At 43.5% G+C, this 22090-nt stretch overlaps 2 protein-coding genes across 8 annotated transcripts; both read left to right on the forward strand.

Moving 5' to 3' along the window:
- Positions 1 to 1495: 1495 nt before the first annotated feature.
- si:dkeyp-69b9.6 lies at positions 1496 to 12068 on the forward strand. Of its 6 annotated transcripts, XM_042222121.1 has the most exons (5): positions 1498 to 1975; positions 2403 to 2517; positions 2807 to 2885; positions 5175 to 5214; positions 5653 to 12068. In XM_042222121.1, exon 5 carries the CDS (start codon positions 6101 to 6103, stop codon positions 10790 to 10792), a length of 4692 nt encoding a protein of 1563 aa, XP_042078055.1. In that variant the 5' UTR covers positions 1498 to 1975; positions 2403 to 2517; positions 2807 to 2885; positions 5175 to 5214; positions 5653 to 6100; the 3' UTR covers positions 10793 to 12068. The 6 variants fall into 6 exon arrangements, with proteins under 6 accessions (XP_042078057.1, XP_042078056.1, XP_042078054.1 ...); XM_042222123.1 differs by having other exon boundaries at positions 1496 to 1975; positions 2807 to 8129; positions 8418 to 12068; XM_042222120.1 differs by having other exon boundaries at positions 1497 to 1975; positions 5175 to 12068.
- A 689-nt stretch (positions 12069 to 12757) lies between these two features.
- dbpb (D site albumin promoter binding protein b) lies at positions 12758 to 22090 on the forward strand. Of its 2 annotated transcripts, none has more exons than XM_005925327.3 (5): positions 12758 to 14474; positions 14665 to 14923; positions 15626 to 16081; positions 19265 to 19524; positions 20500 to 22090. In XM_005925327.3, the coding sequence occupies exons 2-5, from the start codon at positions 14734 to 14736 to the stop codon at positions 20713 to 20715; spliced, it is 1122 nt and encodes a 373-aa protein (XP_005925389.1). In that variant the 5' UTR covers positions 12758 to 14474; positions 14665 to 14733; the 3' UTR covers positions 20716 to 22090. The 2 variants fall into 2 exon arrangements, with proteins under 2 accessions (XP_005925389.1, XP_014190024.1); XM_014334538.2 differs by having other exon boundaries at positions 12759 to 14474; positions 14631 to 14923.

Here is a 22090-nt window from a genome sequence, read left to right on the forward strand (position 1 = left end):
TTGACTCTGCCAAGCTTACAGCTGCAGATCTATTAAACTGCAAGCTGACTGTATTCAATTACATTACATTTTAATTATATAGTGCCAAATCACAACAACAATTAACTCAAAATGCTTTATATTTTTAAGGTAAAGATGGTACAATAATACAATAAAATACAGAGACAACCCCAACAATCACATAATTCCCTATGAGCAAGTGCTTTGGCGACAATGGGATGGAAAAACTCACTTTTAACAGGAAGAAACCTCCAGCAGAGGAGTGTGTAAACACATAGTGAGTGAAGAAAGTGACTGAAGGAGTAACACTCATGGTGCATCATGGGAATCCCCCAGCAGCCTAGACCTATTTCAGCGTAACTAATGGAGGATTCAGGATCCAGCCCTAAATATATGCTTCATTAAAGAGGAAAGCTTTAAGCCTGATCTTAATAGTAGCAATAGTGTGGGGCCTGAAAGCTGAAGCTGAGTTCTACTTTTAAACACCCTAGAAATCACAAATAAGCCTGGAATCTGAGAGCAAAGTATTTAAAGAACCACCTCTTGCAGGTATTAATCATCATCAGCAGTACAGCTTTTATACACCTTAATACACATCCAGACAAATTAGGTAAAACACTGGACTGCTCCTGTTAGGGGTCGCCACTTCAGTTCACCTCCCTCAATCTTACCCTAACCCTAGCATCCCCTTCTGTCACCCTCTACATTTGTATAGAAATATAGAAAATATAGAAAATTAAAAGCATTTCTAAATCCTGACAATTGATTTTAAATACAGCTTAGTCCAAAAAACTAAATGTGTGAATGTTTAGCGTTTCTGTAGAGTCACTCTGATCTGTAATCTACATGTTTTTGAGACTGCACTTAAGTTTTCTATATATTTGTGTGTTTTTTTTTAATTGTTTCTTTATTTTGATTTTGCCTTGTTTTTAAAAAAATTGCAAAAAAGATACATGCCAAGATTTATACCGTTAACAAAAAGTAAGCAGAAAAATAAAATGATGTGGGAACAAACGTTTTAGTTTCATCTATCCACCTGTGGCTGTAGATCTTGAGATGGAGTACATCATCTACCAATCAGAGGGCTGTTGGTTTGACAGCTCTCCCACTCTGCAGGTTAGTTGATGTTAAAAGTGCTTTGGTATAGAAAAAGCCTGTGTGTGAATGAGGCTTGCAGTAAGATAATGCTTTGAGTGCTCAAATAGAGCAGAAAAGCATTACATAAGTACCGGCTCATTTACCATCTTCTTAACCGCTCATCCAATTTTAAGGTTGCAGGACAGCTGGAGAAAAATCCACAAAATCATAGCAGCTTAAATCACCAGTGGGAAAATATTTTTTTTTAATTTCACTTAATTTTATATATTTTCAATGCCCTGTGTAGCATAACATAATAACTATTTCTAGGCCTCCAAGGCATGCATATTGGAGCTTGGGGGGGGTAAAGTGCTTCACGGATACTGATAACTTGTAATACAATGACACAGGGTCTGTACCCTGATGTAGCAGGCAATGTGAAAATGCTCATCTTTTAGCCCAGCATGCAACCAAAGGTGCTGAATCCGCTGTGAGCCCTAAACCGCCGTCTGTGAGCCCCGCTGCTGCTACCCGGAAATATTACAAGGGCCGGAAAGGACCAATGTTAAGGGAGCACACGTCACTCACTTTTACCCAAAAATATTATCACCGAGCATCCTAATTTTTCTCGGCCGCCGAAACATCAAGCAAAAGCTCACTGACAGCGCAACATGTCGTAATCAAATGGCGAGGAGGCGGCTGCGGTACCCGTCGGCGTCGATTTCTTGGGGGGAACTGTGCAAGCGTTCACCCAGCTCAGCATCAGTGAAAATGGCTCTGGCTAACGACTGGAAAACAGCACGCAGAAATGGAAGCGGACGATAGCTAGCTAGGCGGTTAGAAGAAGGCGTGACAGGCCTCATCCGTCTGCAACTGTGCCCTGCAACTGGATGCGTAGGTAAACATTTGCCGATTATAGGTTACGCAGATGTATATGCTAACGCTAGCATCACAGTGTTAACGGCAGTCGGCGTGCCTGTATTTTTGTGGTTTAAAATGACGGCTAACATTAGCGGTCGGTCGGTTATGTGGTTTTGTAGACTGCGTGTGTGTGGCAGCAAACAGCTAAACACGCCGAGCCAGTGTAAAATACGATGCTAAGGAGAACCGTGAAGTTTTGCATGCAAGCGCTTCCAATGTTTTCTCTGTGTGTGTGTGTTTTTTTTTTCCTTCTTCCCCGCACTTTCCTCCAAATGTTAGCCAATACTATTTCAGGATGCCACCTCAAGTGCATCCGTTATAACTGGCGCCTGTAACGGACTGCTAATGTTTACACTGTACAGCGACACTGTGTTAATTTGAGCATTTTCTGCCCTTCTTTACAGGATTGCCGAGGTGCATTATAAAATGAGAGGCAGTCAAATGTGCGATAGATTATCTTCCTCATCTGCCCGGGGAGCTCACTCCCCTCTAGCTTCATCGCATCAATTAGAGGAAACGGTAAGATTTTTTTAAGAGGTGAGCAAAGTGAGTGAATCTGCCGTAGACAGTTCATGTTAAGCCATCCAAGTATTCGAATAAATTGGAACAACTTCATACTATTTTTTTTATTGCAACGTCCATTTATGCCTACTTGTTTTAATAAGCCATGCAGATTGTGCCCATGCTTGTTGGTAGTGGAGGTTAGACTGGTTTAAGTTTATTGCTACCCGAGGCACAAGAAAATCACATAAAGCGTAAAGAAGTAAAAATAAAAGTGCTAATAAGAAATATATGTATGTATCTGCAGATCAGCCACCCTGTTGATCTGTATTAAGGTACTATACACCTACTGTTGCTGTGTAATTACATCCATCATACCTGCTCAGGTAATTGATCATTACTATTAATCTTTTTAAAAACATTCCTTATGTATATTATAACCTGCTCATGGACCTTTAAGATTAAAACTAACATTTGAATTGTGTGATAATTGACACAATAACATTAAAATATCTAAGTCAGCATTGTTGGTTTTGTACATTTTGGGGCTAAAACGTGCATGACTTATTGCCAAATTTGAATGAAAATTTAATTTTTTTGCAAAGCAGTTTTATTTGCATTTAAATGATGGAATAGTTTAATGTTGGAAAGTGAAGTCTTGATAATTGGCTAACAGGCTCCCATGTGTCTAATGATTCAAGTTATACAGAAACTTATCTTTAAAAGGATTCTTAAGAGTGAATAACCTCATTAAATTAATTTGTATCTAATTTGCATCTTTGAAGTTTCTCTTATCACAAGGATTGAGTTCTACTGAAAACCCTGAAACCTTCTGAAATGCAGCCATGAGAACAAGAGCGATTTAATGAGTCGTACTAGTCCTGTGAAAAACTAAGTACACCCTTACTGTATCCATAGGAATTAAGAGGGTAAGAAGCTGTAAAAGCAGACATTTTGGCAGTTTTCTGGTCTGTCATTCAGGTGTGTGTTTACACATTGCCTGGTGGAAAACAAACACAGAGTATCAGCACAGACACCTCATACCAGCTGTCACGCACAGTGGTGAAGGGTTGAAGATTTGGGTTTGTTTTTCAAGTACAAAACTTGGAGACCTTGCAGCCATTCAGTTGATGAACTCCTCCTCTGTATACCAAAGTATTCTAGAGTCACACGTGAGGCCACCTGTCCTTGGCTGAAATTGGGTCTTGCAGCACGACGATGATCCCAAGCACACCAGCTTAAAAAGGAAGGAATCAATGCGTTGCAATTAAGGCTGCCACAAACGATTATTTTGATAGTCGACTAGTCACCGATTATTTTTGCGATTAGTCGACTATTAAACATTTATTTTGTGACCCAGAAAGAATAATAAGAGTAATATTAAAACTAACTAGCTGCCGCCATTGATGGAAACTGAGCAAGGCCACGCTATGAATTCTGGGATAGGTTGGGCCACGAAGTATACACCAACCCATCCTTCAAATCTGGGGAAATGAAGGGCGCATTTGTTGGAGTCTTCGAATTTGTACAGTCTTCGTCGTGTCGCTGTAACGTAATTGGCCTACAAATGCGGGCACAGGAGGATGCGGTTCCTAAATTTGGACACAGCTACGTTACCGGACACTGCTTCTTCTTCTTCGGGGTTTAACGGCAGCTGGCATCCTTGTACATGCAGTGCTGCCATCTTCTGTTTCAGTCCGTTATTACACTCTTAAATCCTGCTACTTATTCCTGCGTCTTTTGGGATCTTACAAAGCTTCAAACGACGCGTCAGTGATTTTGATAGCCGACATAATCGTGACTAGCCGACTAATCGTGGCAGCCCTAGTTGCAATTGCCCGAAGTCCAGAGCTCAACATGATTGAAATGCTGTGGCACAACTTCAAGAGAGCTGTGCTTAAATGAATGCCCACAAACCTACCGAAGCCATATTGTAATAAAGATTGTGCTGAAATTTCTCCACAATAATGTGAGAGACTGATGAGCGCATACTGATGATTACTTAAAGTTATTACTGTTAAAGGTGGCACCACAAGCTACTGAATCATGTTGTGTACTCAGTTTTACATTTGACTGTACGTTTACAATAAACGCCGTCTCGTGTTTTCTTGCGCTATGTAAAAGAGATTGCAATGCGAAAACTGTTACTGAAGTTGTGAATTCTTACAGAACACATGGTAAAATATAGCAAGAAGTGGCTAGTGTCTAAGTAGTGTAGGTTAAAAGTAATGCAAAATGTCTTTGTTGTTTCACCACTGGTGGAGAGAAGTCACTTTACTCAAGTAGTCAGTAAAAATAACATATAATCCGTGTCATGTAAGGCTTTAAGAAGTCAAAACAACCAGTTTTTACACACAGACACACCTGCTCTTAACCAGAACCAAGAAATCTGCTGTGTGATGTGGTTTTTCGTGGAACACTGCCACACGTCTCTCTCTCTACATCTTCCTGAGTAACTGTTGTTATTAGAGAGACGCAAATGCTGTATTCATAATGTAAAACACACGAGATTCTTCACAAACTGCTGCAGCATGTTAGGGTTAAAGGGTTAGATAAAAATCTGCCTAGTTTCATACCGTGCACCCGTAAGCATAGACACTAAAAATGCTTAAAAAATAACTTTGTCTTCTGTAGCAATTATGAGTCTAATAATAAAGGAATTGGCCTTTATGCAGCAATTCTAGTTGTGCTGCAGTCCACAAGAACTACATACCGGTAAGTCATTACAAATTGTAAAATGTTGAATGTATTTAATAGTTTGCTCAGTAGCTGTGAAATGCTAAGCTTGATTTGTTAATTGATTCTTTTCCTAATACCAGTAGAAACCTTCACTTTTCCAGCCTAACAGCAGTAGTTGTGTATTGGTCACATCTCAACTAAATGTTTCCATTTATAAGAAGTATTCACTTTAGGTATAAATGCCATATTTATTAAAAGTAAAGGCTACTTAAAGTCAGGTTGGTGGGTTGTGTCATCCTCACTATAGTCTGTGTATTGCTGCAGTTTAATTTGAGGCTGAGATTTAAGCATGTACAAATTCACCTCAATAAATTAAAGGACTGTTATAGAAGGGGCATAAGTGAATTTTAAATACATTTATAGACTGTGTAGTAATGCTATGACTTTCACTCCTGTTTGATTTTGTGTTTTCAGCTGTAGGAACTTCTTGGCTGAACACCGATGAGGAATCTTGCTTAGGTGAAGGAGCGCAGTAAAGGAAACAAGAAGTCGTCATTTGAACTGCTTCTCAATAAAAACTATTCTAAGCAAGTTTTAAAATTAGGTGGATCTTATCTACCTGCCAAAAGACACGTTTTACCGTCTGATCATCAGATTGTCGTCTCGGCTACCCCTCTCAGTTTGGAAGTAGTGCGTGGGCAGTGGATGATCAACAGAGAGTAGCAGCACCAGACCTAAACAATCTGGAGAGACGAACTTTTAGTTTTAAGCTATCATTTAAGTATTTCTTGAAAAAGAAGTTGTAGGTTAGTTTCACCCTTAGGGTTAAGTTTGTCTTTCACCAGTCAGTGGTGGGATCATTTTCGCCGCCCCTAGTGCTGGAGGTTTGGCACCTGCATCCCCATGTGCCAGTGAGTGGGAAATGTTCCAATTTGGAAAATACAATCTGGACATTATAGAGATGTTAAGTGGGCACCAGGCCCACCAATTCAAAGGCCTTGGTTTAGATCGGCAACTACAGCATCAGCAGCAAGTGCAGCTTCACCAGCATCAACTCCAGCAGCAGCAGCAGCAGCAGGCTGAGTCCCCTGGAGCTCTTCTGTCTGGACTTGGCTTGGGCCCCCTGCAGGGGTCTAGAGGTAACGCCTTTTCTGATTCTGCCTCCATTTTTGCCAAGATGAGTGCCCCTCCTCCCCCACCTTTACAACAACAGCCTTCCTCATCTCAGAGCTCTCGTTCAAAGTCAAGCAAGATGAGCAGCAGCAGCTCAAGCCATTCTTCAGGCTATCCACAGTTCCTGCGCTCTTTCCACCCGTCTGAGGCAGCACTAGCACAGGAGCAGTTACACCCAGGTGTAGGCCGCTTTGAGCACTTTGCTGGGGGAAGTAGCAGTAGTGGGAGCGCTGGGGGATTAGGAGGATTAGTAACATCAGCACCTCCACCCCCCCCTCCTCTGCATCCCGGCCTCTCTGTCCCCCAGGCATCACCTGGCCCCTCCTCTTCTTCTCCTTCCCCTTCAACCTCTGTGGCAACCTCTAATAACCCTTCTAGCAGCAGTGCAGTCAGCTCATTGGGACACCAGTTGGTTGGGGCCCAGTCTGATGCACGGAGCCTTCATCAACAGTTTAGTTGCATGTTAGCCGCTAATCAGTATTTTCTTTCTGGGGTGCCTGCTAATGCTAGTTTAGAACAGTTTCTTGTTCAACAGGGAACTCATAACCATTTAGGCATTGGCTTAAGTCAGACAGGCGGGGAGCCTAGTACTAGCCTTGCTCCGCCTCCTGCTTTGCACTCTTCTCACACTCATGGCCACTCTACTCCCCAGCCACAGCAGACTCCACAGCAACCACCCCAGCAGCAGCAGCTTCCACCGCACACCCTTTCTCATCCTCACTCTCATTCTCATCCTCATCACCCTCTCCACCCAGGCTCTCAGCCCTCATCGCTGGGCGGCTTTGACTTCCAGGGCATTCCTGTACTATCGTCAAATCAGATAGCTTCTCTGATGCAGCAGGAAGCAGGTTTGCCCCTACCTTTGCCGCTTCATTTATCCTTGTCTAAGGATGACGGTAAAGGGGAAAGCAGCGGAGGTGGAAGTAGTAATAGCAGCAGCAGTAGCAGTAGGAGGAAGAAAGCTATGGCCGGCTATTTGCCACAGAGAAAATCTGACAACAGTAGTAGCAGTAGCAACCATGGGCACAGTAGCCACAGTGGTAATCCCAGCACTAGTAGTAACGGGGGGCTAAATCATGGTCAGCCGCCAGCTTTAATTGGGAGCGGGGTGGGTATGTCAAACATGGGTGGAGAACCGTCATCCCTGCTTGCCTCATCATCTTCATCCTCATCAGTAGTTTCTTCTTCCTCCTCCTCTGCTCCGTCTTCCACTGCTGCCTCAGTACTGGTTACTAATGATTCTCACCTTTCTAAATCTGATAACCAGAGCTCAATGCAACCCAACACCACAGAGTCTGACACAGAGCCAGTTTATAGCTGTGGAGAGTGTGGCAAAAGCTTCCCTCAACTTTCAAGCCTTCGCAGGCATATGCGCATGCATGAGCCAACCGCAGCAGGTACTAGCAATACTGCCACTACTGGCCCAAACCCTGTTCACATAAAAACACAGTCTGATCCAAGCCTTCCCCATTCGACCCAAGAACCTCCCCAACCCTCTTCCAATTCTTGTTCTAGCCCAGACAAAATATTTCATTGCCCTGATTGTGGCAAAGGCTTTAAGAAAAAAGGGCATCTCCTGCAACATGGTGTTATACACTCGTCAGCCCGCCCATATGGCTGCTCCACCTGCTCTCGGGCTTTTAATCGTAGAGAGTCACTGACACGGCATGAGAAGATACATGAGGAAAAGCCATTCCGATGTCCCGCCTGTGGTCGTGCCTTCCGTGAGAGCACCTCTCTACTCAACCATGCTGCCTCAGGCACCTGCGGCAAGCCAGGTAGGGGACCCAAACAACGGGGCAGCAAGACAGGAACTGATGGTGAGGACAGAGTCGAGGGAGGGGGTGGAGGAGGTAATGGAGGAGGGGGAACTTATCAAAGCAATAGAGGGGTTATTTATGGGAAAACTGAGGAAGAGGATGGTGTAATCATTGTGAGGGAAGGAGAACCAAAATCAGGTTTAGGATGTGATGGTCTGTTTCATTCTGGAAGGGGAGGGAATTCAAATGACAGGGACAGAGCAGATGGTAAATACCCCACTGACTACTCTCGGAATCGTTACACAGGCTACCATGATGACCACCGTTCTCAAGGTAATCCATCTCCATGCTACTCTGGTGCCTCCCCATGTGGAAGTGGGATGGCGGGCCCAGCTCTGAGAAAGGCACCCCTGGCGCCAACACTGCATCCACATTCACAGACCCACAACCAGCACCACCATCCGCAGCAACAGCCCCACCTGCCCCTCTCTTCTCTACTGGATGACTCAGAAGATGATGTCACTAGCTCTGTGAATAATGCAATCTCTGCTATAACAGCAGCTAGTAACAGTGGAAATAGAGGGGATGACAGGGGAGACATCATAGGAGGTCTGCTAGGTGGTCTTGGTTTAGGACCTCTGGGCTCACCTTCATCCACATCTGGTATGGATAAGAATTTCAGAGGTGGTGGGAGTCAAGAGGCTATGAGCAGCAACCCGCAGAATCCTACTGCCAAACCAAAACGTCCCCGCAAACCAAGAGCTAAGAAAGATCCTGCAGCTGGCGGACAGCCCCCCAAACGTAGGCAGTACACCCCCAGAATGGGCCCCAGTGGGCTCCCACGCACTCACCTCTGTAGTGTCTGTGGTAAGGGATTTGCACGCCGCGAGACCCTGCGCAGGCACGATCGCATCCACACAGGAGAGAAGCCCCATCACTGCACTGTTTGTGGGAAGTATTTCAGAGAAGCTTTCCACCTCAGCAAGCATCAAACAGTCCACTCCGGGGCAAAGAATTACAAATGCAGCATCTGTGGGAAAGAGTTTGGTTACTCCCAGAGCCTCAGGAGGCACAGTAAACTCCACCAGAAAGGGGAGATGGAAGAGGTGCCCACCACACCGGCTCCAGAGAACCTTAACAGCTTTAACCCAAATCCTCAATGTAGCGTGGCCCAAGACCGGAGCCAGAACCAAGCACCAAGCACCTCCTCCTATTATCCCTACTCCCAAGACGTCAAGCCTCAAGACACCAACCCCCAGCCGCAGCCTCCTCCCCCACCCCAACCACAGCCCCCGCCGCCACCTCGACTCTACACCTGCGCTATATGCTGGAAGTCGTTCCGTCACCACTTTCACTTGACTGCCCATCACCAGACGGTCCATGAAGGTGGGGGTGAAAAGCTCTTCTGCTGTGAGGTGTGTGGGAAAGCGTTTGCTTACTCTAACAGCCTCACTCGACACAAGCAGTCTCAGCATGGCATGACCCGCCCTGAACAGTCTAACCCACAAGAAAGCAACAGTGGGTCTGGAGACAACCGAGGTGGGAGTGATGTTAATCAGTCAACCTCTGAGAGTGAGGCTGCCACGAATGCACTGCTTCAGATGGCACCTTCCAACGAAGGCCACGGAGGGCAAAGTCTAAGTGTTGTCACTCATAGCCACCAACAAGCACCCCCACAGCCACCAGTTGGTTATTCTCCCCTCTTTTATGATGCTGCAGCTACTCAGTCTTCTGCCTCTGCGGCACCAGCTTACTCTCAGCCACTTCCTCCCAACTCTACAGTCATGCCCCCGCAACACCCGCATTCTCCAGCCGGAGTTAAAGGAGAACACATATATCCAGCTGGATCCCGTAGCCGAACTCTTCACACCACGGCCCCGTTCCAGCCCCTCACGGAACTGCCCTCCACTGAACATCATCATCTGCATCACCATCATCATCACTCCCACCATCATCCCCATCATCAGTCAGGCACCCAGCCCCACCAAACCCTCGACTGCGACGTCCAGTCGTCGCACGATGACATGAGACGACACAAGAAGAAAAAAAAAAAGTCCAACAGGAGAGATTGGAAGGGAAATAAATGGGAATCTCAAGATTTAGTCAGATTTGATGAAATCAAACGAAAGAGAAAGATCAGTTGTACAATAAGAGGGCAGTTGAATAAAAAACAAGGCTCTCTTCGTTTGACAATTAGGCGAGGAGGAGGATCAGGTGGTGGTGGATATAAGCTTGTCAACACTGGTGGAATGAAAGTGCAGATCCTGTCATCTCTCAAAGTTCCTGTGAAACGTTTTGGCTGTCCAATATGCCCCAATTCTGTGTTTTCCCGTAAAGCGGGGCTGCTTGTCCACATGGCAGTTAAACACCCACAAAAAGCCTTGAGCACTCAGGAGCGACTTAGGTGCAGTGTGTGTGGGAAGCAGTCTTACAGGCCTTTGGCAGTCTTCATTCATCGGGCTTCCCACCGTGCCAGAGGGACTTTCTCCTGCCGACGCTGCTCAGCTCGCTTTTGGAACGCTACCCTTCTTCACAGGCACAAAGTGTCCTGCCGCCGCAGGGCTAAAGGACTGCAGAGGGGAGATGCTAAGAGGCTGAAGCTTTCAAAAAGACCGGGAGAAAGACAGACCCGTGAGGGTCATGAGGAGATGCCATTCCTACAGGGACCATACAGATACTGAGCTTCCTGGTTTCTGAAGAGAGTGGCATACAAGAGGGATGTTTCAGTTCTAAAATAGGAAGTGAGAGAAAAAAAAGGGACTTGAAAAGGCATCTGCTGCCTTAAGGAAAATTTGCCTCGTGTCTCTGTTGCATCTACTCTGCTGACTATTAGAATGAGTGTGTTAACAACTACTGTAGAGTGTCCTATAAAATATCTCCAGAAATTCTTCCAGATTATGTTGGAAGGTGTTTTCAAAGACGTGACTGTTTCCATAGGATCATTAATTAACCCCTTAAGTGCATTGACACTATGCTTGGCTGACACTGTGCAGTTACTAGAGCAGTTTAGGTGAAATGACCTGCTAATGTATCTCTTACCCATAACTAGAAGCCCCGCTACACCTCTTGCTGTATGATAAACGTCTCTGCTGTGTATTTTGTCTTGTTGTTGTTCAATTAGAGGCTCTGAGGATTTTTTAAAAATGTAAAGTGCATTTATTAGGAGTAGGGACACGGGGACAAAGACCTTTGTTGATAGTTTGTCAGTGCATGTTTGTTCTCTGGTCAAGTTTTTTGCTGAGGTTGTGAAATCACTCCTACAGTATGTGATGGTTTATTCAGTATATCCCCAGAAGTTTGTAGTGTAAACCTGATTTGAAAGTTGCTCTATATTCCCTAGTGATTTAATCACACATAGATAAAATGTCAACGTTGCTGGTAATTAGCATTACAAGGACCCCTCTCCTGCCAAAATGACGAAAAACTTACAAGAAGCCTTGCTTATGATGTTCACTTTACTTCATTTATTTGAGATCTTCCTAGCTTTTATACCAAGAGATTGAAAACAGGTTAAACAAGTGGACTGTAACACATGTTTATCTCATGTTATTTGTATGCTCTTTTTAGCAGTGATTATTTCTACAGTACTTCACGGTGTGTTAAAACAAGGACCTATCATGATAGAAACAAATGTAATATTCCATGTATTTATGTGTGTAACCCAATCAGTCTTCATGCCAATCTTATACTTACCCCTTCTACCTTTTTACTTTTTGCTGAGCTGCAATCATATTCTTACTGTTAAGCCTTGTTTTTTTTTCTTTTAAAGAAAAATAAGTTCAAAATACATCTTGTCACTTTATTCACACATATGAAATGTTCATACCCCTGTCAAGCCTTGTTTTTTTTTTCTTCTAAAGAAAAATAATAGTTTTAGTAGATTTCTATCACATTATTTACTGAGAAGTCAGTAGTTGATTATATTTCAGCAATGAATAAACCTTAAGTGTAATTATTTGTTTTCCTTTCATTTCTGATTCAGAGTTACTGCAATATCCAGGAAATGGTAAAAACTGCTAGTTATCGAACATGAGCGAGTTGTTTCTGAAAGGGCATGTAAAGTGCATTTATGACTTGATGTGAAAGTCAAGGATGACGTTCACATGAATCTTTGGATTAAGTGGTTATCAGCATGTAGGTACACTAATAAAGCTCATTGAAGTGCTTAGACTTACTAATGTTATCAGCCAAGTTCCTCCAGGATGAAGAATGTTTTTTACTGATCAAAGCTTGCACATATGACTGTTGTGGGGAGAAAAAAACAAAAACAAAACTCACTTCTGGCTCCACAAGATGGCAGTAAGCAACTCATTTATGGTGTGCTCTTGGCCTGGTGGGGATGAGTGTGGCAGTCACATGGATTTTACAGCGATAGGGGGTGGACTGGAGACGCTGGTGCTGTGTGGCTGTCTGCTCCAGATTAATGAAACAAAAAAAGATTGTTGTAGCGACCAGATTCAGTAACCCATAGTTAATTTAAAAGCACCTTTTCCCCTCTGGAAATTAATGTGGTTTATAAGCAGATTTCTGTGCATTCTGTGCATTTAATTTTGCATAAATTGTCCGCAGAGATATATATATATATATATATATATTTTTTTTTTTTTTTTTTTTTAATTTAAGAACTCTTTAAGTGTTGTGAGTTTTAATTCATGCTGATGATCTGGCTTGCTTGCAGACACAAAAAATGATGATTCATCCACTCTGATATTTTTTATGTGGGGGTGACACGTGGTTATAATCTTGGGAGAACACAGCTGGACAAGACTGGAGTCTGATAGGTTAATTCGGAAAAATAATCATTAAAAAAAAGGGACTCTCGGGACAGGGCTGAACACAGGGCTGCCTCCTCCTCCTCCAGTGCTCCTGCCTCCAGTTGCATTCACTTATTTATTTTCAGGGCATATTGTTCAAATGCAATTACTCAATGCGTCTTTTGTATGCTGGTCTGTCTGTAATCTATTTACGTCAACTTCTGCATGTCTAACTCTGGAGCAAAAAAATCAAAGGGGATGAATTCCTGCTGCACGCATTGTTTTGCATGTGCTTTTCAACTTGTACAGTAGACAAGACAACCCTCGCGCTTTTTTTGTATTTCGAGCTGCTCGGTCTCACGCGGCAGTAGCATGCACCGGGAGGGAATCCGAGCGAGCGGGCTTGTCCGACCTATTTCTGCCCAATCGGCTCCGGCGCAAGGGCGGAGCAGCAGCTCTCCGCGGGCCTATCAGTGCCCGAGCTGTGAGCAGACGGGCCTCGACTCCGCGTGCCTCATACACGTGAGCCTGAGCTGCTATTGTACGCCGGCAGGCAACGTGCAGAAGCGTTCCTCTCGCCTGAAAAAACGGCGCACTCACGTTTTCCGTGGATTACAAGGAAGCTGGAAAAGTCATGCAGCAGTGCCTGAATATTAGAGAAAGCCAAATTATGCTCCAACGGAGAGCGCGAGCCTAAACGCCATTAACCCCCAGCTTACAGCACAGTTAGCTGTTTCTCATGGTTTCTTTCCCATCACCATGGTGACGCTGAGACTAATTTACATATTTCCTGCTTCTTGTTTGATTTTTATTTTTTTTACAAAAATAATTGTGGTTGTACCTGTCGGGAAAAACAACACAACCTGCTGCTCCCCTCGAGGTGTGGCACGAGGGGTAGGTGTGTCCTCATAAATAATTTAGGCGAAAATTGAGAGATCTGTTAAAGCCGGGCCCCGCCCCTCTCTCGAGGTGTGACGTCACGTGAACTGCCCGTGTCCATTCCAGCTGAGAGAAAGGGAGAAACGGGAGGAGGAGGAGTACGTCGCGCGGCCCAAACACAGATCCGAGCCCGTGCGCCCGTGACTGGATCCACCGGATGGGAAAAAAAAAGTACAGACAGAAAGAGGAAACGACCCCCTCCAGCCTCTCCAACCACCCCCTCCCCACCGAGGGACAGCAGAGCGCGACAGCAGAGAAGCAGCAATACAACTTGTCATCTGACCACGTACAGCTCGCGTCGCTGGCTGTTTTTTTTTAATGCTCCTCTTTCTCCACGACAGTTTTGTTTTGACGGAGGAAGTCTCTCTCTGCGATCTTCTTTCATTATTATAAGTACTTCTTTTTAAATTACCGCACCACTAACTCGGGATATCGCTCTTCAAGTTTTTACTGTAATATTTTTTCTTGTGCGTGCAAAGTGTGTGTGCGGAATTTTCACGCCTTTGCAGTTTTATTATGGACAGTATTCCTAATCAGATGGTCTGACTGTCCCTCCCACACTGTTCTCCGAGAATAACAGCTTCATCTACAACATCCAAAGGCAATGGAGTACTTCGAGGAAAATATTTTTGCAGGGAAATAAAGAACTCTTTATATCTACAAGTGAAAGGTAAGAGTTTGCGTGTGTAATTTAAACTTTCTGACATATTGCCATGCCAATGTCATGACTGTAATTACAATATAACAGATGCTCTATTCGGCATAGATAAGTCTCAAAACTACCTTTTTGTATTTGCCCACCACCCCACCCCTCCTGTGCTCACAGCCACAGTCATCCAGCCTGCTTGTCCCATTGGTAGGTACTCCTGTCAGCTCGCCTAGCCCTTTCAAGTGCCCCAGGTGTATTTCTGCGACCCGTCTGGTCCAGGATGTCCAGGCAACTCTCCCAGCTTCCGACCCCAGACCTCCCAGCTGGGGCAAGCCCACAGTTTGGAAGCTGTACTCAACCTGGAGGCTCCCTGACAGGGGGGCACCTCAACTCTATGGCAGGTCTGAAATCCCTCCTGCAGCACCCCATGAAAGGAGACCAGCGTTTAAAGAACCCATGCGATTCGAAAGGTGAGACCCTTCTGTGAATTTAATTAATAAAAGGTCAAAGTGTTGCTTTACCAGCATAATCTGCCTTCTTCTCTACGCAGTGGAAAAGCATGGATAAATCTTTTCCATCCACTATTACTGTTGTATAAAAATATGTACCACTATTAGTAATTTTTCATATGTAAAGGCCACAAAGGTTTCATGCCCCAGGACATGTGCTCAGGATGACTCCTCAGTGACCATGGCCAGATGAGCTGAATTATAATCCCTGATGCAACTTCAAATTAGGATCTAGATTACACTGGGTGATAACATGCTTTGGTTTAGCTGTAAATCTAAACCCATACAAGCATGCGTTCTGGGTGCGTTTTCTCTGCCAAATGTATCCCTGGCTATTGTGAGATTTGTTCTGGAGTTTGTGTATACGTTATGACAGCAAATCGGTTTTGGCTGTTGGTTAATGCTGCAATTCAGCTACCATCTGGGCCCATCTGTGTTTCTGTGTGTGATTGTATGAGAGATAGGCGGAGAAGGGGATTTTGTAGAAGTGCCATTTAGTTCTGTGCAAATACGAAGAGCTGATTTTTAGCATAAAGCAGCCGAAGCGTGAACTATCCCAAGGCCACCTTCTTGTCCACTGAAACCTGTTAAAGTGACACCAAAAGTAAGCATCGTCATTTTTATATTCCACTAATAAGTCTGCTTTTTATTCCCATCTGGCAGATAAAGACAGACTGGACCTCGATGAGGACTCCTTGGGAGTGTGCCCAATGAGGAATGGAAGTGGAATAGTCAACAGTAATAGCAGTAATGGCTGTGGAGGAGGTGGAAATGGAGGAGGAAACTTCAACCAGTTCCTGGGGCCTCTTTTGTGGGATCGCACTGTGCCTGCGGATGGGGGCCTTTTCCAGCTTCAGTATATGGACTTGGAGGAGTTTCTAACTGAAAATGGAATGGGCAGCATGCACAACAACAATAACAACAACAGCTCCTGTTCAGCCCAGATTCCCTCACAGAGCCCGCAGTCAGCTGTGCCCAACCAGAGCTCCCAGTGCCTACCACCCTCATCCCCACCTGGATCTTCATCCTCACCACCTTCTACCTCTTCTTCTCCATCTCTCATCGGTCTGGAGGTGGCTCAGCCACAGAATCTTCCAGGAGGAACTGACTGCCTGCATGGTGAGTTGACTAATATCGACTAGTTTGTTATGGCCAGTGCAGAGACTGGTTATTATCTAGGGATTGTCAAGATCACCTCACAGCAACAGTCGTGGAAAATGGTTTCCAAGCTTTTCAGAGTTGACAAAGTTTCACCTGCTGCTGGTCGACTAGCAGACCTTTCGGTTTAATAACAATAGTTGTGATGTAAACAGGGTTATGTGGAGTGTGGGCTAATGATTCAGGACTTCAACTGTTCTTGCTTCACAGTGACTATCATGGCAATCAAACATTTCGCTGTCCTGTGGGGTCAAGCTGAGGCCGTGAGATCACATGGTTATGTAAACAAAGTAAGCTTTAAAAAGAAAACAGAGTTTAAAATTTGCACCTTAACCATGAAACCATGACCATTTGGTTGCATGGCTGCAAGGTAAAAACTGATTGGGAGAAAAACAAAAAGCTGAAGAGCAGTGAAGAACTTGAAAAAAAATAGGTAAAGCAAAATAAGGAGTCCTGAGCTATTTGATGAATCAACTTCATAGCTATGACAAGAGAGTTTGGTGTAGTTTGGCATGTGATCTGTGCACTGCAGTGTACAACACAATCAGCATTCACTCCCGGCCAATAATGATTGTGCAGCAGGGTCAAAACAGTACACAGAGAGAGAGAGAGAGACAGCAGTGTGTGTGGAGTGTTTGCGGTTGCGTGTCTTTAAATCTCTCCCCACTTCACACGCCACAGCCATGTGCACGCGTCATTACACGTGCAGAGGCTGGGAGTACTGGAGTGAGAGAACTAGAGGCAGGGCCAGCAGACGTGTAGGAGGAGTCCACAGAGGAGAAGGAGGGGGGGGGGACAACAGGAAGAGTTTCCCTGTGCCTGCTGGACTTCACACTGAACATATGATCACCAATGAATGACAATAAGTGCACTGATATCAAGAGGGGAGCTTTATACTTTATGGGATCTTGACTGAAGACCTTTAATTCACTCCTTCAGTTACAAAGCACTCGTTCATAAACTCCGATAAGACATTTATACTGCATGATAAAGGCTTGTGCATTTTGATCAATGTCCCTTTGTTTAAAGTCTTATAATTACGTCTAGATGCTATTTGCCTCCTTTTAATGCTAAACTGCAACATCACAAATGTACTCACAAAATATCAGACGGCCTAACGATGAACAATTATTAGGTAACCAAGGAGAATGACCCCTGTTTACCTTCGCAACGGTTTTGGGCTTTCTTGGAATGCTGTTGTACAAGTTCTGGAAAGTGTGAGGGCACATGTCGGGCCCTGTAATCAAAAATGAAATCCTGCTGTTATTTAACGGTGGAAACATGTGAACGAAAAATGCACCAAATCTCCTTGGCAAATCTGCGTTCCAGAGCTGCCCGAAAGTCAGAGGTGAGAGGTAGCAGTAAACTGCAGGGTCTTTAGGTTTTCACTCCAACAAAGCACCACAACAGGTGGTGGCACTACCTAGTTCCTGCTGTTGGGTTTAAGCAGCACGACACTTGGTTAACCATATCCACAAGAGCTTTCAGCAATACGTAGATCTGACTGCTGATTGTGCCCCGGTGCATCTACCACTTTAAATAGTTTTATTATAGTACGGAGGCATTGCCAAGGGAGTGTGAGTGAACAGTGTTCACCTGGTGTCAAAATATGGCCTCACATTACCTGTCTATTATATAGCCATTACTCATGCTGTAGGTTCTGTTATACTACAGATTCACAGGTAATATAGTTAGCAGCTGGCAGCACATACAGACCAACAACCTGCTGGCTTGTTTTTTTTATTAAACTACATTAAATATTCATTATATTCACCCTGGGTTTGATATTTGTCCATATTTGGGAGGCTGCAGTGCTGTGTTAAGTAGATACCTTGTTAGGTATCCAGCTAACACATAGAGGAGCTTTGAGTCAAGTTGACATCTCTGTTAAATTGCCTCACTTGCATGTGGACAGGCTTATACATTCACAACAAGGATGATGACTGAGCTGTCTGGATTCACATAGAAGTTAAATGGAGGCTTGTGCTCTTTGAAAGAAAAGCCAGTCGAGTAAGGTGCATTGGCCCTACAGGGGGGTGGGCTGACACATCACCCTATACCGGCCCCACTTAAAGAAACTGGATTGGAGAGGAGGGAGAACACATTATATAACATTTCCGCTTATAGATTTTTCTATCTGCATTTGTTCTGGTTGTGAGCTTTGGTCCACAAGTACATTTTCAGCAGTTCATGTGATAAAACTTGTCAAGGTTATGCTTTGGGCCAAGAGGTTTTGTGTAGTGGTGATTGTGTGTTATATATTCTTAAAGCCTGTGGACCAGAGGATTCACATCAAGACTGTGGTTATGTTTTTATTTTATCAGTAGCACACTCAGTGGGACATATAAAGAACTAATTTGATGTTAGTTTCCCATTATCGACAGATGCATAATAAATTATACAGATGGGTAAGAAATGAAGAGGAAATCTGCACCCATTTCTGACATGGCACAGCTTTTCTGAGAGGTTACCTTTATCTCATGATGAAGTCTTTCCACCCTGATAAAAAGATAGATAGTACCTCCATCCATAGAGGTTAAAAGATCAGTGATCAGATCTCAACAAAGTGAACACTTGTTTAAAAATAATGAAATGCTTTCCTCCATTACTGACAAAACAAATAAGGGTAAATATTCAAGAAAAAAAAGTTTCCACTCCCCCATTAGTGTATTAGAGATGTGGGTAATCTGTGCCAAGGTGCATTGAAGCTATGTTTTTGGCACAAGATGGCTAAAATCTTACTGAGACAGCTAGCATTGGCTTTCAATTAATTAATTTAGGTATTGCTTTAAACAGCTTGTTGCTTAGTTACATCCACAAATCTGTGCACTAAATATTTGTAGATTACATGATTGAATTATATTGCATTTGCTATTGTAGTATACTTTAAACATTACCTTGACTATGAAATCTTTTATCTGCCAGTGAAAGCTCACTGAATACCAGCCAACTCTTGGTTAAGGCCAAAGCAATGTTTGTTTTTATTAACAATGTAGCTCTCTGCTGCCATCTGGTGGTTATCATGGAGTGCTGCATATTGTTTTTTTATTTTTGTGGCTGATCTGTCAAAAAGTGTCAAAACGTCTTCCACTAAAACTGTCAAAGTGTTTAGTGTACTTAGGTTTATCTTCTTTTTAATTCTAGGGAGTCAAAGGAGAATGAATGACTCCTGTGAGTCACCCTCTTCTTCCTCTTCATCCTCCTGTCCGCCTCTGCTCACACCCACTGGGAATGGGCCAGATGTGATTGGAATGTTTGACATGGATTCTTCAGACATGGCTATGTCCAACACGTCGGAAGAGCAGAACTTTGATCCGCGAAGGCACTCCTTCAGCGAGGATGAGCTCAAGCCCCAGCCGATGATCAAGAAGGCACGCAAGATCCTGGTACCCGATAACATGAAGGTGAGGCTGCTGAGGTATTCACAGCATTGATGCAGGTGGCTTACATGCAGTTTATGCCCTGAGACTGAAGTAGTTTGAAAGCAGCTAAATAGTAATTAAATCGGTTATTTTTAAAATTTGTATCGAATGATTTTAATGTCATAAAATAGTGAAAATGCCATCTAGATTTACCAGAGATAAAGCCTTGAGAGGCTCAAATGGTTAATACACTGTCCACATTGTTTGAGATTCATTTATCCGATGACTAATGGGGCAATTATCCAGCTATGATCATGGAAAATGATCAGTTGAGGAAAATACTGGCGAGAGCTAAGCTGTTTACCTGATATATTTATTTTTATCAGAAATGAGCACACGCCTGGGTCTGCATTTATATTTTACATTGTTAGCGCTTCAGTTTAATGAAAACAGTGTAAAAGGCAGAACAGTTTCACAATGAGGGCATCCGATAATGCACAAGCAACAAACACAGGAGCTGCAAAATAAAAACAGAGATTACATAAACAAAAAGCCCAGTATAAGTTATAAGATTGATGACTTGTAACTGAGTATAAAGAATCATAAACTGTGCAAATCCTCACTCTGTAGTTTATGGAAGTCCATAAAATATTCTACAGCCAGAAAAAAGACAGCAATTCAGTTTTTAGCAGCTGTGTGTGGCACATGCAGGTTGTTTGCTTACTTTATTTGCTGTCAGACAGTAACCAGTAACCAAATTCTGAGGATGTGGTATGCAAATAAACAACAACGACAAAGAAGTGTCTTTTCATTGCCAAACACCCACATAGCTGTAGAAGTTAAGCTAGAAAAAACACTACACACTTCTTAAGAAACAAATCAGAACACTCACTGATTCTTTTCTTTATACATTTTATACCTAATAATCGTGAAATTCCCCAATAAAAATAAGTGGATTGCATTGGTGGATGCTGAATAATCCATATGTGCTGTTTTTTTTCTTCGGTCCTTTTGTAGGATGAGAAGTACTGGAGCAGGAGGCACAAAAACAATGAAGCGGCAAAGCGCTCCCGGGACGCCCGCCGTCTCAAGGAGAACCAGATATCAGTGCGCGCTGCCTACCTGGAGCGAGAGAACGCCGCCCTCCGACAGGAAGTGGCCGAGATGAGGAAGGAACTGGGCCGGTGTCGTAACATACTTAGTAAATACGAAAACCGTCTCGCTGACCAGTGATGGCAGCGCGGAGAAGAATTAGGACGAGGAGAAATATAAGCTGGATTCAATCTAAGACTCTGAATTTCTGGGGTAACCTGATGGACATAAAGGGGGTCAAGCTGATTATGATTATAATGATGATGATGATGATGTTGATGATGAATGTATAAGACGAGGAGAAGGTTTGTGCATTGAAGCTCAGGTGTCTTGTTTCGTTGAGGTGTCGGCTCTTAAAAGTGGCGGACAGAGAGAATAATTTAACAGATGAAAGATGTGACTTTTAAGAGTTTTGTTATTGGAGAATTGTATATTTTTATAATACTTCAGAAAAATTAGAGGGAGAGCAAATTACAGAATAATTTTGTATATTTTCTACATGATGGGGACACAGAGATGGGGGAAAGCTGCGGTAAATATCTTTTTATCATAGTTGAGTCAGGAGATGCTTAACAGGTTGTCAGCCATCGATGGTTTTGTTTTTGTTTTTTTGTGTTTATAATTATAGCCAGGATGCAGCAGCAGGGTTGAGAAGGCATGTAACAATTGTAATATAGAGAGCAAAATTATCTTAAAGACGTGTAGTTCGACATTTTGTGGATTTTATTCAAGCACTTAATTTGTTTCCTTTTATGTTTCTGTCACTGGGGATGCTTGAGGGAGACAGAATGAGAGACACTATGTATACAGCCCAGCTCTATCCTCTTGGCCAGTCTCGTATATTATTTTCTATTAGAACAACGTCACCCCCCTTCCCCCTTCTAACAATATTAGCTCTTTTTACCTTGGTTTTAACTTTATGAGACTGGTACATCTTCCTCTAGCCCATATTTCTGTGTATTGCTCTTTTACTTTTTCACTATCCCAGTGGAAGTGCTTTCAATCTGCTCTGGTGTTTTTAGATATTTCCCGAGCCTGTGGAAGCCTGTTGTGATGCCCTGGGTAACTCTGCTCCTCTTCATCCTCTCTTTGAATTGCTCCCCTGTTTCCATATCCGATGTCTCTATTTCTGTCTGCTCCCACTTGCAGGCAGTCCTTTGACAGTTATGTGCAAACTCTTCCCAATACATTTTGTGTTTGTGACTCTCTTGCACCTGAAAGGTGCACAGAGCAGTTCAATCTCAGTGTTGTAACATATTCTGCAGTAGTAATCAATCGTCCCTGTAAAAACACACGTTGTTACTTTACTGAACACACTTTAATTAGCATTATTACAGGGGTGTGGTGGGGGAAGGGAGGGGAATTGTTGTGTATATTGGATAGGCCTCTACTATTTTGTGTATTTGATGTATTCCAGGAGATGGGTTGAGTACCCCCATTGAGTGGAATGTGTTAATTTCTCAGATTTCTGGGAGAAATAAAAGCCAAAATGTTGATCCTATGTCGATCCACGAAA

Source organism: Haplochromis burtoni, unplaced genomic scaffold (assembly GCF_018398535.1).
Source record: "Haplochromis burtoni strain Fernald_Lab_line unplaced genomic scaffold, NCSU_Asbu1 Contig_80, whole genome shotgun sequence".
NCBI classification, from domain to species: Eukaryota; Metazoa; Chordata; class Actinopteri; order Cichliformes; family Cichlidae; genus Haplochromis; species Haplochromis burtoni.